Here is a 17005-nt window from a genome sequence, read left to right as displayed (position 1 = left end):
AATCTGTCATGTTGAGTGCAATGTCTATCCTGCAGCGTATTGTAGCGCAGAACTGATTGATATATAATATAGTGGGGAAATATTTGTTTAGCTTGTATTTATTGAAATCCTTACTTTTTCTGTACTTGAGTGCAGTGGGCGGCTCTATTTAAAAGGACTGCCCACTGGACTCTTAGCATGAAAGACCAGAATTACAGTGAGGGAAATAAGTATTTGATCCCTTGCTGATTTTGTAAGTTTGCCCGCTGACAAAGACAAGAAAAGTCGATAATGTTAAGGTGAGGTTAACTTTAACATTGAGAGACAGAATATCAAAAACAAAATCCAGAAAATCATTGTATAAATTATATAAATTTATTTGCATTTTGCAGTGAGAAATAAGTATTTGATCCCTCTTGTAAACAAGACTTAATACTTCGTGGCAAATCTCTTGTTGGCAAGCACAGCAGTCAGACGTTTTTTGTAGCTGATGATGAGGTTTGCGCACATGTCAGGAGGAATTTTGGTCCACTCCTCTTTGCAGATCATCTCTAAATCATTAAGATTTTGAGGCTGTCACTTGGCAACTCGGAGCTTCATCTCCCTCCATAAGTTTTCTATGGGATTAAGGTCTGGAGACTGGCTAGGCCACTCCATGACCTTAATGTGCTTCTTTTTGAGCCACTCCTTTGTTGCCTTGACTGTATGTCTTGGTTCATTGTCTTGCTGGAAGACCCAGCCACAACCCATTTTAATGTCCTGGCGGAAGGAAGGAGGTTGTCACTCAGGATTTTACGGTAGATAGCTCCATCCATTCTCCTATTGATACGGTGAAGTAGTCCTGTGCCCTTAGCAGAGAAACACCCCCAAAACATGTTTCCACCTCCATGCTTGACAGTGGGGACGGTGTATTTGGGTCATAGGCAGCATTTCTCTTTCCCGAAACACGAGTTGAGTTAATGCCAAAGAGATCAACTTTTGTCTCATTTGACCACAGAATCCTTCTCCCAATCACTCACAGAATCATCCAGGTGTTCACTGGCAAGCTTCAGAAGGGCCTGCACATGTGCCTTCTTGAGCAGGGGGACCTTGTGGGCACTACAGGATTGTAAACCTTTTCGGTGTAATGTGTTACCAATGGTTTCCTTGGTGACTGAGGTCTCAGCTGCCTTGAGATTAACAAGTTCCCCCATGTAGTTTTAGGCTGATCTCTCACCTTCCTCATGATCAAGGATAGCCCACGAGGTGAGATTTTGCATGGTGCCCCAGATCGATGTTGATTGACAGTCATTTTGTATTTCTTCCATTTTCTTACTATTGCACCAACAGATCTCTCCTTCTAAACCACCGTCTTACTTATGGTTTTGTAGCCCATTCCAGTTTTGTGCAGGTCTATGATCTTGTCCCTGACATCCTTATAAAGCTCTTTGGTCTTACCCATGATGTAGAGGTTAGAGTCTGACTGATTAATTGAGTCTGTGGACAGGAGTCTTTTATAAAGGTGACTATGTAAGACAGCTGTCTGTAATGCAGGTAACGAGTTGATTACGAGCTTCTAACTGGTATGTAGGAGACAGAGCTCTTAATGGTTGGTAGAAATGAAAATAAATTTATATAATTTATACAATGTGATTTTCTGGATTTTATTTTTGATATTCTCTCTCTCAATGTTAAAATTAAAGACTGTTCATGTCTTTGTCAGTGGGCAAACTTACAGAATCAGCAAGGGATCAAATACTTATTTCCTTCACTGTATGTATAAAGTAATAGTGATGAGCGAACATGCTTGGATAAGGTGTTATCCACATGGTCAGGTGCTAACCGAGCATTTTCGGCGTGCTCGAATATGTTTGAGTCCTTGCAATATGTTGACACCTGCAACACATGCAGGGATTACCTGTTTGTTAGACAGCCACAACACATGCAGGAATTGAGCAACAAACCGGCAATCCCTACCTTGTTGTGGCGGTTGAACAACCACGAGACATGCAGCCGTAGGGACTCTAAATAATTTTCAAGCATGCCAAAGACACTCAGTTAGCACCCGAGCATGCTCCGATATCACACAAAATTATAAATCATTCTGCTCCGCTCTTCCTGCTGCCGCCGCCTGCAGATCACACGCCACGTTTTGGTGACCATTCCCTTTAAGTTGACAGTTCTTGACTTCTAAAATTAAAATCTGACTAAACAGGATGTAGTACAAAGATACTATGTTCTCTTCATGTTTCAATTAGCTATAACCAGCAAATTCCCTGAAAACAATTCCCAATCCACTATCAAATGTCCAGGATATATTATCATTCCTGACCTTGTGCCTGCAGTCTGGTTTCCAGCCTGAAATCTGAACGTACTGGAATAGACTGTGGTACTGTACATATGTAGAAGGGATAAAAATCTGCTGTTTTTTTTTTTTAGTATTTGACTCTTTCCAACTTTTATTATATATCAGGTACTGCCAGAATTTAATATTGTTACACATTCCTTGGCGAAAAATAATGAAGGACATTTAATCCGATCTCGTGAAAGAGATGGAAAGCCTAGATGTCTTGTGTTCATCGCAAATGGTTTCTACATATAGGCGCATCAAGATGTTGCTTCTTAACCACTTCCCAACATCTTGCTGGCTTTTTGCATTCTAATGGAACTTGCAACTTTCGCATAGGATGTGAAAAGGCATCTGCGGCTTCACACTGGGATCGTGTTGCCGGTGCTCCCCGCTCTCCTTCGGTTATATACTATTCTGTAGAGCGGAGTACATTTCTATGATCTCTAAAAATGAGCAAAAGCTTTTAAAAAGGTTGTAGGCTTCCATTTCTCAGACACACAGTGTTAGGTTGTCTGTGAACATTTCTATGATCTGTAAAACTGCTAAAAAGCTTTCAAAAATTTTACACAGATAAAAAACTGACTGGCATTTCCAAAACAGAACACTGGTGTGTATAGGTGCGAACGAAGAGTAGTCACCTCTATATATAACAAAGTTACACTCTGCAGTCTTAAAGAATCTCAATAATATATGAAATATTATCTAGAGCAGTAATGCTATTCATAGTAAAAAAAAAAAATGGAGACGCTTAGCACATAATTTGGCCAATTCATGCATGCCCAACAGCCAATAACAAGGTGATTGTATGGAATCGGAGAAGGACCCCGTGACAATCAACAGAGCGAGGGAAGTGTGAACAATCCCAAGACCTTTATTATAAGCAAAACTAAAAGGTCCATAAACAATCCACCACACTGAGGATACAATAGTCCAGAACACGAATGCAGTTCAGTAAGGCTGGTTTCACATTAGCGCTTTTTAAGCGCACGCACGGCCGGGGGTAGCTCCGCCCCCGAGCCGGCTCTCTGCCCGGCGTGCCCGCCCCTTGCTTGTAGCGCCGCCTCCTAGCGCACAGCGGCGCCTGCGATCGGCGCACCCTATCTTTAGCATAGGGTGCGCAGATCGTGCGCAGGCCGTGCGCTAGTTGCGCTTTGACCTGCGCTGCGCACTTTTGACGGTGCGCCGTGCGCGCCAAAATCCGAAGTTTGATTTTGGCGCGCACGGCGCACCGTCAAGAGTGCGCAGCGCAGGTCAAAGCGCAACTAGCACACGGCCTGCGCACGATCTGCTAAAGATAGGGTGCGCCGATCGCAGGCGCCGCTGTGCGCTAGGAGGCGGCGCTACAAGCAAGGGGCGGGCACGCCGGGCAGAGAGCCGGCTCGGGGGCAGAGCTACCCCCGGCCGTGCGTGCGCTTAAAAAGCGCTAATGTGAAACCAGCCTAACAGGATAAATGTCCAAGGAGATGAGTCCAATAATCCAGCAGAGGATAAAATGGGTCCATATGCTTGCCCTCCTCTCTAACATGCTGTCTTCACACAATCATCACCACACAAGGTGTGACTTGAACAGCTCCTGTCCTCCCCAGCCCCCTCCTTATGTCCAGGGGTAGTCAGACAGGTTGGGGCGGTTTTCAGGCCTCCCAGACCTGACAAAGGAGCCTTGGGGATTAAGGCACTACAGGGGGTTCATCAAGAGGCATAGATACAGTCAGGCTGCAGATAGTAAGTGAGCTAATTCAATTATCAGTGTTGTGTCCCACAAATGGGAACAACCTGTAATGTATATTTCTCTGTGTTTAGTTCTTCCTCCAATCAGCAAAATTCCCTGTTGCTGCTAGGTAGAGTTAAGGGGGTTTTACACTAAGCGATATCGCTAGCAATATCACTAAAACGTCACTGGTTTTGTGACGTTATAGCGATATTGCTAGCGATATCGCTATGTGTGATACTTACCTCCGACCGGCTCCCCCGCTGTCCATCGCTGATCGCGCGAGAATGTCCGGCTCCATTTCTCGTCGGGCGCTTCCTGCTGAGACTTCCTGCTGTGACGACGAGCGACGCGTGGAGGCGGGCGGGAGGACGTCAGGATCGCTGTGTGTGAATGGTAAGTATCGTGCGCTGCGTCGCTGCTGCATCGCTGTGAGATCTTTCTGTATGAAAGCTCACTAGCGATCATTTAGCGATGCACCAGCGATCCTGACCGGGTCGGATCGCTGGTGCATCGCTAAATGTAAAAGGGCCTTAAGACTGTGAAAATTGTCCCTTTGTCCCTCCTGTAGTTGAGCTCTGTATTAGGTTGCGCCTCCCTTCTTCAGTTTAGCCTACAGCAGCCATTACTCAAGATGCACGTGTACTCCCCTGTAAAGATTACTCCTTTTCACCTACTGTCCATTGTAAAATAATAGGTTTTGGAAGAAAACAGCACCATTTCTCTTGATCTTTCTACAGTTAGTCTAGGGCAGCACGGTGGCTCAGTGGTTAGCACTGCAGCCTTGCAGCGCTGGAGTCCTGGGTTCGAATCCCACCAAGGACAACATCTGCAAGGAGTTTGTATGTTCTACCCGTTTTTGCGTGGGTTTCCTTTGGGCACTCCGGTTTCCTCCCACACTCCAAAGACATACTGATAAGGAATACAGATTGTGAGCCCCATCGGGGACAGTGATGAAAATGTGTGCAAACTGTAAAGTGCTGCCAAATACTTTAGTGCTATATAAAGATTTATTATTATAGTTGTATTGTCAGTGGAGTTAAAACTACTGAGGACACCTGGTGGTGGAAGTGGAAGTTATACAATTATCTAAGGAGCTGATAGAACATTTAGGATTTACAGCCAGCAGGAAGTCAGAATAATCAGACTTTTGGAAGGTAATGGAGACTCTAGACAATATGGGGAATACACAGAATGATATGGGGCAACAAGAGAACACTATGGAAACCCGTAGAATATAAATATACACAAAATGATACTCACATAACATATCACACCATCACAGTGATCTTCAGGTTGCTGGGAACCTACCGAATGTGAATACCTCTTAAGTTAAAACCTATTTCTAAAATGGAGAAAAAGCACTGAAACATTTTTCTGGATTTAATTTTAATTGTCATCCATACACTTTTGCATTCTATTACATGAAGGTGGAGTAAATTCATAAACACTTTGACTGCTGCAGGTGAACAATTTTTTTTCCTTTTATTAAAAATAAACTTGGTTTCAAGAGACCTAGCATTAACAAAACGTGTAAGGTGGGCTTTAAGGGACGGGGAAGTGCTGATGACGGCACACGCAGATGCAGAGGACGTAAGGTAGGTGCGACTATGCCTGCTGCTGGAGCCCAAGAAACACATAGGCTCCTGTCCCAATTTTGCAGGGAGACACGGTACACCACAGCTGAAGCCAGAACAGTGAGAACATGTTGTCGGTTGGAGAGCAGATGCTTCCAGGTGTGGCAGCACCACAAAGTCTCCCACATATTCCTGTCTCACCAGTCTAAAGTCTGGATCACTTACTCTTCACCCTGATCCTCCTTCCTACCACCATGTCGACTCCAGGAGACTAGTGATCCAACGCTAGCACACGCCAAGGAGCTTTTTACCACATTTCTTGATGGCGGCCTCTCACCCTGCATGCTCCAAGAGGGACAGGACAAAATGCGGTTTAGTGATGCCCAAAGCTTATAGCAGCCACAGCAACATGATTGATTGGGGGGGAATTTGGGATAAGGAGGATGCTGATGAGACACTGTTGCAGCTAAGGCTAGTTTCACACTAGCGTTTATTCCACGCAGCGCACGGCGCCACTAAGCCCCGCCCCCTGCCGACTCCCTGCCCGCCCCATCCGGTCATCTCCGCCTACTATCGCACAGGGTGCACAGCTCGCAAGCGTCCATATCTTTAGCATAGGGTGCGCAGATCGTTCGCTGGCCATGCGCTAGTAGGATTTTGGCGTGCGCAGCGCACTTTTGAAGGTGCACCCGTGTGCGCCTAACACAGCATGTTGCATTTCACCACACCTTCAAAAATGCACAGCGCACGCCAAAATCCTACTAGCGCACAATCTGCGCACCCTATGCTAAAGATAGGGTGCGCAGATCGCAAGCGTCCACGTGCGATAGTAGGCGGCGATGACCGGATGGGGCGGGCAGGGATCCGGCAGGGGCGGGGCTTAGCAGCACCAGGCGCTGCGTTGAATAAACGCTAGTGTGAAACTAGCCTGTCTTGTTAAGTCACAAAGTAAGGAGGACCAGGATGCAGAGATGAAGATGAGGTGGAGGATGACAAAGCCATCGACACAAACTGAGAATCTTGTAAGGGGGTGAAGAACAGGAAGAGTCGGAAGGGGGGGGGGGGCTGCCTCTGCTCCGTGTCCAGAACCATTGAGCTGTACAGCAGGTTCCACGGGGGGGGGGGGGGGGGAGAACTTTCAGTGCAGGACAGGAAACAGTACAGGCTAAGGGAAGGAAAGACTGGCACACAGGGCTTAAGTCAGGTCAGCGTGTGCAGGGGAGAGAGCAGGACGCAGCTGCACACCGCAGAGGAGAAGAGGAGAGAGCACTCACAGCCAGAGATCTAAGACAGGCGGACGGGACATAGATATTGCCGCCCGTGAGTACCTGGAAGCGGGGTCGCCAGTGAGTCGCGAAGTGCATCCTACAGCCCGTGCAGACAGTGACCCACCCCGGCAGCCCCAGTACCCGCGGTGCTAGTACAGAGCCCCTGATTCTTGTGGAGAGACTGTGTAGTTTTGAAGCATAGACTCACTCAGAGCAGGGGACACCAGGAATGCCTTGTGTTCCCCCTGCCTGTCTTCATTAACCCCCAAGACCCCTGTTGTGGGTCCATAGAGACTGCAGAGCCTACAGCGATGACAAGTGCCGCTGCCGACGGCGCCAACACGGGAGATGACCCTACAAGCAATTTCTCATCAGACTGATAAGTTCCAAGAACACCCGTTCCTAACAGTTATTCTTTTTGACTGTTTGATATACTGCTTTAAAACCAGTTTAACCCCCACTGCATTCTCCCTGCGAGGAGTGTCATATCCCTGTAAATAAAACCCTTTAACTTTTGATCTGTCTCTGTTCCGTGGTGACATACCAGCACATTTATTACATTTGGCATAGTCAGCGTTTATTATTTTCATGTGCACAATTGCTTGAAGTAAAAATTTAAATACTAGTAACACTTTAATTTTTACATTGTTTGCACTGGAATCTTAAACTCGCGATACGCTCCCCCTAGTGGTGACTGCGGATAGCCTAAATTTTATCATTTAAGCATGGCTATGGAGGAAACACTAGTCAGAACAAAAAAAAATTTCCAAAATAAAGTCCTACTGTCCTTAACAGTTGTGTTCTTATATTTTGATCCCCAAATACATGAAACAAAAGATACTGAAAGTATGAACTATTTATTGGTTTGTAGTTTGGGTTGCAAGCAATATACTTGTATTAGACACCCTACCTATTCAGTGCAGAATGGTTCTTTTCAAGTCTACAATTGTTAACCAAACGTTCAGCATTTGAGAGGCGCTCCTCACTAGTAATGAGCGAACGTGCTGGGATAAGGCATTATCGGACCACGCCTGGGTGATAACCAAGTGACTTCAGCGTGTTTGAAAAATATGTTCGAGTCCTCGCGGCTGTTTGACAGCAGCAACACATGCAGGGAGTGCCTGCCTGTGTTGCGGCTGTCAAAAAGCCATAAGACATGCATTCGCAGGGACTCGGACATTTTTCGAGCACGCTGAAGTCACTCGGTTAGCACCTGAGCATGCTCAGATAACACCTTATCCCAGCACGTTTGCTCATCACCACTCCTCACATGTCTACAGCAGGAATACAAGACATTTTATTTCCCCTGTTGTTTGCAGCATTCTGTAACTAATAAAATATTGAGAAACTGTACAATATACAAAAAGTTAACTACATATATAAGAAGCTGGGCTCCTCTTACACCGACAGTATGACAGATGGGTTAAGAACATGTGAAATTGCCCCATGTATGTAGACAAAAACAGATTGACGAGGAGAAACTCTTCAGAAGAGGAAACTTTACAGTGCATACAGATTCTGTACATTAGTGAACAGGTTTATTTAGTTCAAGAAACTTCACTGATGGCTTATCCATAGAATTATCGTGTACCAATGTGTGATCAGTGGGAGTCACCAAGGCTACATCAGGAAAGGAGCCAACGGAAGAGGAACAGGTGGACTCCTGGACAAAACTGATGAGGTTGGACATAGCACTCCCTGCATCTGTCAATTGGATTCCCATTGATGACCCATTCATAGTCCATCCTTTTGCTTTTTTCTCCCTCTTTCGAGTTTGGATCTTTTAAAAGTAACAGTCCCTGCAAGTATTGCAGTTGTCAACCAGCCATGGGACATGCATTTGCAGGGACTCAAACATTTTTCGAGTGCGCCGAAGACACTATCACCCGAGCATATGCTCGGATAACACCTTAAATAAGCACATCACCAACAAGCCATCAATACCAATCCCAACCTATTGGCAAGTGTGGCGCTGTTGCTCGGGAGTGGAGAAGACCCCTTTTCTTTTAATCATAGGCAATGTCTTGAGAATGGACAATAGATGATGTTGGGCAACAGCCAATTTTAAGATTATAGGTCTTCGCTGGCTCAGATGCCAAACAAATCAATAGCTTCACTTACTGGATTCCTAATGGGCAATAGCTTTATTTTTAGACCTAGTATTTTTGCAATGACTAAAAGACTTGAAGGACTGAAACAGAGGATTTTCTCTCATGTAAGCAAAACCAAAGGAGCAAAATTCTCTCCCGCAAGGCAACGATGAAAGTCTTGGTGCCGGATCCCACTTCTGTTTCACATGTTGGAGGCTTCCTTCACTAGAACACCACTTTTCAGTTATATGGGCATGGGTTATAGTACAGCTGTCTAAAAGCAGCCCTACTGTAACATTGGGGACAGCATCATGAAGAGCTACAATTAGCGGTACCCAGATGAACCAAGAGCAAGCCCTCTTCTCAACACATCTAGTGTGAAGGAGGCAGACTACTCGTTTCAGTGGCTAAGCCAGCCCCCTTTACACATCTATGGTCAAATGCTTTGCTAGTAAATGACCCATCTTTTCGGTCTATACATCAGATGAATCAGGATGGGCTGACATAGCTGTTGGTACAAAGTCAACCAGCTCCCTTCACACATGGCTCAGTCACATGCCAAGACTGGAACTGCTGTCCTTTGTCAGATAAGCAAGAAGATCTGCTGAAAACGGACCTTGAAGATGTAGATCAGGGCACACATTTCTCATGTCAAGTATATTAGCAAGTTACATAAGGTGCCAATATAAAGCAACCCTTTACCCCATCATATGATCACCCTCCATCTGTGCGCGCTCGCCGCTTCCTGCACAAAGATTGGCATGGCAGTCTTCTTGAATCCAGGATGGCAACTACAATGGGGTAGGGATAAGTGACAAGGCAGAAGAAAGCCTCAACAGGACAGGAAAGGTCTCCATGCTACTGCAGTGGAAGGAGAGTCCATGAGGACTGGACTCCAGCACTAATGAGAAGAGGATAAACCGTTTACTGTGCAATTAAAAACATGGTGACAAAAAGCAATATATTTATTTGATTTGTAAAAATCCATAAGCTTAAAAGGTTTTATAGCTAAAAAAATAAGGGTTGCTAAAGCAAAACATACAAGCTTATGGAATCTTAAATCTTTGTTTTTTCTCACCATGTTTTTAATTGCAGTTAAAGTCATGTTTTATTTTGTCACTGGTGCTAGAGTCCCATCTATCTCTGACCAGGATACCAGTTTGGTGTGTTCCTGTACCGCACCATGACCAAACAAGGTTTACCAGCGTTCCTATGTGATTACAAGTGGATTCACACTGAATTGCCCACTGTGGAAGGTAAGCGGTTTCCTTTTTTCTTCTCCTGCAGATGGCATAACAAACAAATCAATTACGGAACAAATCAACCTAGACAGGTCACTCGAAGCAAGGATCACCAAGCAACGACTTGCCTACCTTGAATAAATCATACGAAGAGAGCGATCACTGTAGAAGGACAAAATGGTCAGAATAGAAGGAACGTGGCGAAGAGGAAGACCAGCCACCCGATGGCTTGATACTATCCAGATTACAGCAGAGGAGACCCCGGTGGACCCATCTAGGCTTGCACAAGATCGATCTTCCTACAGAGCGTTCATCCATCAGATCGCCATGTGTCGGGATCGAGCTGAAAGTTGTTAAATAATAGTGGCCACTTTGGATGCAGAGAGACTGGAGACACCAAGAGGGCACAAAGTTGGTTGAGAATTAGTGATGAGCAAACATCCTGGGATAAGGTGTTATCCAAGCATGCTCAGGTGCTAACCGAGTGACTGACATGCTTGAAAAATATGCTCGAGCCCCTGCACTTACATGACAGCTGCAACACATGCAGGGATTGCCCAAAAGGTAATCCCTGCATGTGTTGCAGATGTCAAACAGCCATGATACATGCAGCTGCGGGGAACATTTTTTCCAAGTACGCCAAAGTATCTCGTTAGCACCCGAGCATGCTCCAACAGCAACTTATCCCGGCACGTTCACTCATCACTAGTGAGGATACATGACAAATGTAGAACCAAATTCCAGTGATGGGATTAATATCACTTTAAGAACCACCAAATTTTATCTCAATTACCCCCTTCCAGCCATATAAAAAAGGGAATACACTTTGTTTTTATCCCTTTGACTCCTAGAATGCCCTGTGCAGAATTGGTCTAACAATGTGCAACAAAACTTGGTCCTTGTATAACCAGTTTTTAAAAAAGGACACCATGTACATTTAATTAACATAAATGCTGGAAGTTACGCTACAAAGTCTACAGTGCAATAAGAGTAATGATGGGACCTATACATGGAGGCGTCCGGTTACAAACAGAAGGAACCAGACAGTTCAGTGGAGGCATTTCACAGCAAATAACCCCGTCGTACACCAGCAGCTTAGTTATGATATTCCTTATGAATTTCCCAAGTGATGTAAAGATTACAGCCATTTACACCCAGACAGTTTAATGTGACAACACTGAAAAGCCATTGAATTGAGGAGTAAGGAAAGAGTGGACTGGACTTTGTAACAGGGTTAGTTCACAGCAAGAGGCTTTCAGACCATGCCTGCAAATATACCCACGGAACAGAATAAGAGACGGAGCTATAGATCACTGGACAAGAGGAGTTAAAACTGCACAAAATCCATTAGTGGATGAGAACAACTGGAAGGAGAAAAAAAAAAACCCTGCACTTAGCTTGTCAGTGTGGCTCGAAAGTAGGAGAAAAGCACTCCGCCGTGTGCACAGAAGAGTCAGAGCATATAACGTGCCACGTAATGCATGCCCACGTCCTCACGGTAGCCACTGATGTAAACGGGTACACAAAGAAAAGGCAGCAATGCTGTAACAGATACCACCCTGCACCTAGTTTGGGGTATATCAGCACTAAGTCATGCGCCAGTTTCTTAAACATGACCGCCGACCGGTGCCAATGAGCATCCGACTCCTACAAGTCTAAAGGACCACAGTGACGGCAAGGTGACATCAGAGCTTGGCAAAGTAGAAAAGAAAATGATTCGCAAGCTACTCAAAAAAAGAAAGTAGTTACAGATTAGCCCTTTATGTACTGCATTAGTTTATATACAGTATAATTCGGAACATATTATATTAGCCCTTTTAGACATGAGCGACAAATTATGAACATCAACGAAAAAAAAAAAAAAGTATAGGGGGTGGGAGAAAGATAGTGAAGAACTACCGAGGCTTACATTATCTTACTCCAGCAGTGAGCAGGTCTTGGCATGCACAGTATCGGGACTGTATAGGCGTGGGAATTGGAGGTTGTAGCCATTTATCTGAACTGTATACAGATTGGCATTAACAAAACCTGATGTGTAGCAGTAGCGTAATGGCGCACAGCACCAACTAATGTCAATGTGTGAACGCGACCGGAAACAGACATGGCGGTCTGTCGAGTTACGGGCAGGTAACCTGTGGCCGATGCAGATTTCTCAGTCCGTACATGAAATCAGGCTTCGAAAGATTTAAACATTATGAGAACCAGGCATCCTAGTCCCGACACTGGCATCTAGGCTTGAGCGGTAAGTCATGTTCACACCAAGTCAGAAAAAAACATTGATTTATTAGGGTGCTTTCACATTGGGTTTCTGCACCCATTCGGTGGCCCTGTCGGGGTTTACGTACAGATCCCTCCCTGTATGTGAAGACCGGTCACTTAACTTTTCTCTACACCAAGCCTGTTTAAAATCTTCATTTTCATAATGCAGATTTACCAATACAAACTGCATCCATGACTGTATAAACCTGATGAGGCCTGTGTACTTTGAAAACTCAGGCCTGAAAGGACCATCTCCAAGATCCTCACTCAGTATAGAGTATGTGTAATATTAGCAAAGATCTCCAATAAATGTATAGTTCTTCTGATTCGCCATGTCGCTTACCCCATGTGCAGGGCATTGCAGTAGTTTGGGTATCCACAGTTATGACCGCACAGTGACAGTTAGTGGTCACCACAGATATATAAGCTATTGTAAGCTCTTGAAATTGGGGTAAGAATCATAGCAAGTCAGAAGAACTATACCATATTTCTTATTGAAGGTAATTGCTATTATTACACCTACTACATATTGGGGTAGGATCTTTGAGATGGGAATACTGCTTTAAGACTGCACTGGGTGAACGCAGACACAGTTTTGAGAAAAACTACACCTCGGTCACAACACGTGAGCACAGCCTTATAGGACCATCCTCTATCCAATAGTGAGCATGGGGTGGCAGGGACAGTCATACTTTATTATAAACCCCAATTGGTTGAAAGCCTTCATTTATCATACTGCCAGGACTATTAATGAATTTCTATTTACATACACTGCCCAGGTTCATAGCACAAAGAAAACCTACAATGAAACCAAGCTGCCATGATGAAAAGCTTTTTTTTCCACAACTGGCTTTGTTGTGCATTGCAACCAATCAGCCCTCGGCTTTCATCTCGGAAATTGCTCTGATAAAATGAAAGCAATGCGCCGATTGGTTGCAATGGGCAATAAGGGCTTCAGTTATCTAGAGCAACCAATCAGCACTCAGCTTTCGCTTTACCTCAGTGGTTTCAAAAAAATGAAACCTGAACTCTGGTTGCTACGGGCAGCAGAGAACAGATAAAGGAGGCCTACATGCCTGCACAGTGCTAATACAGATGTGCTGCCCTATAGTTAACAGGTCAAAATGCACCTGAGGTATATTTGACAGCCCTAATTTATTATGGCCACAAGGGACAAGAATGGAAGCGCCTCTTCCATGTTAACTTTATATGTACACTGGTGATTAATGAGTGTGGACGCTACTCGAGCGAGCATGGTTTGCTTGGGCACGCATAGAGTACTGCGGGTGTGCTGGAGTCCCGGCCCCGCATGTTTTGCGGCTGTTAAGACAGCCAACATGTGGCTATTGCCTGTCATGCACCAATACCGTAGCCATGTTGGCTACGTCAGGAAATCCTAGCGGACTTGGGCACCCACGATACTCGATGCGTACCTGAGCACTCCGTGCTTAATTTAGTAGTGAGCACACTTGCTCATCACTAATGGACACCCATCAAACCTATATACAGTGATGGCAGCCATTTTGTTAGTCACTTGATAAACATGGTCCAAAAAAAAAAAACAAAAAACAAAAATAAATACTGTAAATATATTTTGAGAGTAATGTATTAGACGCAGAAGTCTTGGGACTACAACCCTCTTTGTAGAAAGCATTTTACGAGTGAGAAGAAAAACTATAGGTTGCACAAGCCAAAAAAAATATATATTTTTTTATGGCTGCAATCAATATTACTGTCTCTATGGCGTACATTCGAGGAGCAATTTACATTAGTAAAAAGGAGTAGAGACGTGAAATAAGCTAGAGACTGGTCTGGAAGAGCGCTATACGAGTCCCAAGATGTGCAGTAGATCTAGAGCAGGGGTGGGGAGCCTCAGGCCCCAGGGCCATTTACGGCCCTTGGGCAGATTCTCAGGGACTGCATTCTTGGGCAGGGAGCTGTATTTTGATTGCCACAAACTCATTAATCTCTTCTTGGTCTGTTGGCGCACACACGCAGTGTTCACTAATGAACACTGAAGGGCATGCAATGAAAGATTACGTCCTGACACCAGTGCCACAGTCCGGATGTAATCTCTGGGCAGAGAGTTTGTCCGGCCCCCGAAGGATGGTATAAATATCCAAATGGCCCTTGCCAGAGGAAAAAAAAAAAAAAAAAAAAAAAAAAAAAAAAAAAGATTCCCCACCCCTGATCTAGAGGATCACAAACGATCTATTCAGTGGTTTTATAGACAGAAGACACGACTTCAATTTTTCTCAAAATTCCCTGCGCTGCCATCTTAAGTGCACAATCTCATAAAAGACTTCTATTTGCCTATAATAAGTTTTGTAATCCTTTCCTTACTGAACGTGCAATATGCCAAGACGCAATCTGCTAGAAAGATAATATAATACATTAAAATGGAAGAAGAAAACAAAATTCTATATACAAAATATATATATTTTTTAAGGTTTTTTTTTTGCTCAGGAAGAAGTAGAGTTTCTATGGAAGAAACCTTTTGCAGCAATAGACAAGTGCAGATGTGACATGCTCCACATTCTTCTTGCTGATAAACTATGGGGGGGGGGGGGGGGAGAGGGGCGACCAAAGAAGAAAGGAGGTGACAGGCTTAAAAAAAAAAAATAGTTTTAGGCAGAGACTGGAGTAGAATATGGTGGGGGGAAAAAAACCCTGCAAGACCTATTTAGTGTCAAAGTACAGTGTGTAAGGATGTTACTCAGGTCGGGTTGTTAATACCGCCAATGTAAAAAAAGTTCTAGAATACAGAAAATAAAAAAACAAAAAAAAAAAAAAAAACACCCAGGAGTAGGGAAGAGACGCATAATAGACCCTTGTCAAAGGTCTTCAAAACAGTCTCCATGAATGAAACACTGAAGCTTCCACCACAAGTTCAGTCCACATTATTCATGGCGGCCCGATAAACGCAGACTTTGTGGCGGCTCGTTACAGTGGAGATTCTCTGCCGGATCTTCGCTTGCTTGGAATATAATATATATATATATATATATATATATATATATATATATATATATATATATATATATATATATATATATATATATATATATATATATATACACACACATACATACATACATATACACTCTTCTCAAGACTCTTCACATTCGGGAGCCTCTCTCTTGCAAGATCTGAAAAAGACAATATTTGGGATAGACTAGTGAAACATGGAGAAGTGCACCAATATGAGGAAAATGAAAACACAAGGAGCTAAAACACTAAACAGACATTCAGGGATCCATCTACAGGTAATGTGCACACAATGTCTTTTTCAAGCAGGTGAACCGGCCATATTTTATATTTTTCAAGAGGAAGAGGCTTACTGGAGGTTTCCACGCGGATTTGTTTTAGTGTTTTTTTTCCTCCAAGCCAAATGCTCAATAAGACTTGTACACAGCATGCTCACTAACACTCCATTAACACTGTAGACTGACTTCTAGCAATGGTACCATTACCACTGGTCTTATGGCTATGTGACAAGTCCTTAAGGATTCTCCTGTGCCAACCACCATGGCTGGGACCAGTCATTGGACAGTAGATCTGAGCCGCATTCCTCATTACAATCTCTTGCAGTCGTGTACTACACACTAGTATGATTGCGCCCATCCATGGCTCAGGTGCATGAACTATAAATACTCCCTAGACAGTAGGAGAGATTACAGGGCAGCGATGTACTGACGCAAGCAAAGTACAAATGACAGGTTCTAGATTAGGGCCATCTGCTACATGATGGTGCACAACAGGCCTCCTGTAGGAGTGACCACCAGAGACCATTGCAACCGCCAGAAAAGTCTCCACTCCAGCAACTACCCCTATATGCACTCTGTGCACCACTCCACAGAAGACCCTACTGCATACAGTTTTATTCCTCCTTTTAAATGACTACTCAGTACGCTGTAAGCGCCCCCTAGTGACAACTGCAGGGAGCAAATATTTTTTTAACTGTATGCAGGGGCTTTGTAACTTCCTTAATACAGAAGCTCCAGTTTTCAATCAATTGCAAGGAGGAGAAAAGATAAAATAATTTAGGTTTGAGTTTGTAGGCAGCTTTATTGCTGTGTAAGAGAGTAGACATACGAATATAATGGATATTTCTGAAAACTTGCGTTCCTGCCATTATGATGCGATATTCCAGGCAAACGCTAAAAGCTATTAGGCAATTAAAAATACATATAAAATGCATTCATATTTAATAAAAGCAGCCTTGTGAAAAGAAATATGTTTATACTAGTGATGAGCGAATGTGCTGGAATAAGGCGTTATCCGAGCATGCTCGGGTGCTAACCAAGTGCCCGAAAAATGTCTGAGTCGTCACGGCTGCATGTTTCGCCGCTGTTTGACAGCCACAACACATGCAGTGATTGTCTGTATGTCTGGCAATCCCTGCATGTGTTGTGGCTGTCATGCAGCCGTGAGACATGCAGCCGCGAGGACACACACATTTTTCAGGCACGCCAAAGTCACATGACCATGGTTGGATAACCCCTCGCTCATCACTGTTTAGTTTTACTTTAACGCTCCAGGATATATTCATCC

The 17005-nt window shown here is 44.2% G+C and overlaps 1 protein-coding gene across 2 annotated transcripts in view; it reads right to left on the bottom strand.

Moving 5' to 3' along the window:
• Positions 1–7702: 7702 nt before the first annotated feature.
• The window catches only part of LOC141058972 (BTB/POZ domain-containing protein KCTD5), a 31887-nt gene continuing 22584 nt past the window's right edge, over positions 7703–17005 (bottom strand). For both annotated transcript variants that reach the window (XM_073555190.1, XM_073555192.1), the window contains one exon: positions 7703–15600. In XM_073555190.1, the coding sequence (XP_073411291.1) occupies positions 15571–15600 (30 nt within the window). In that variant the 3' untranslated portion in view covers positions 7703–15570. The remainder of the gene's footprint in view (positions 15601–17005) is intronic.

Source organism: Dendrobates tinctorius, unplaced genomic scaffold (genome assembly GCF_039654945.1).
Source record: "Dendrobates tinctorius isolate UK_male_01 unplaced genomic scaffold, ASM3965494v1 ptg000222l, whole genome shotgun sequence".
NCBI lineage: Eukaryota > Metazoa > Chordata > Amphibia > Anura > Dendrobatidae > Dendrobates > Dendrobates tinctorius.
Note: the sequence above shows the minus strand (reverse complement) of the source record. Positions and strands in the feature narration are given on the sequence as shown.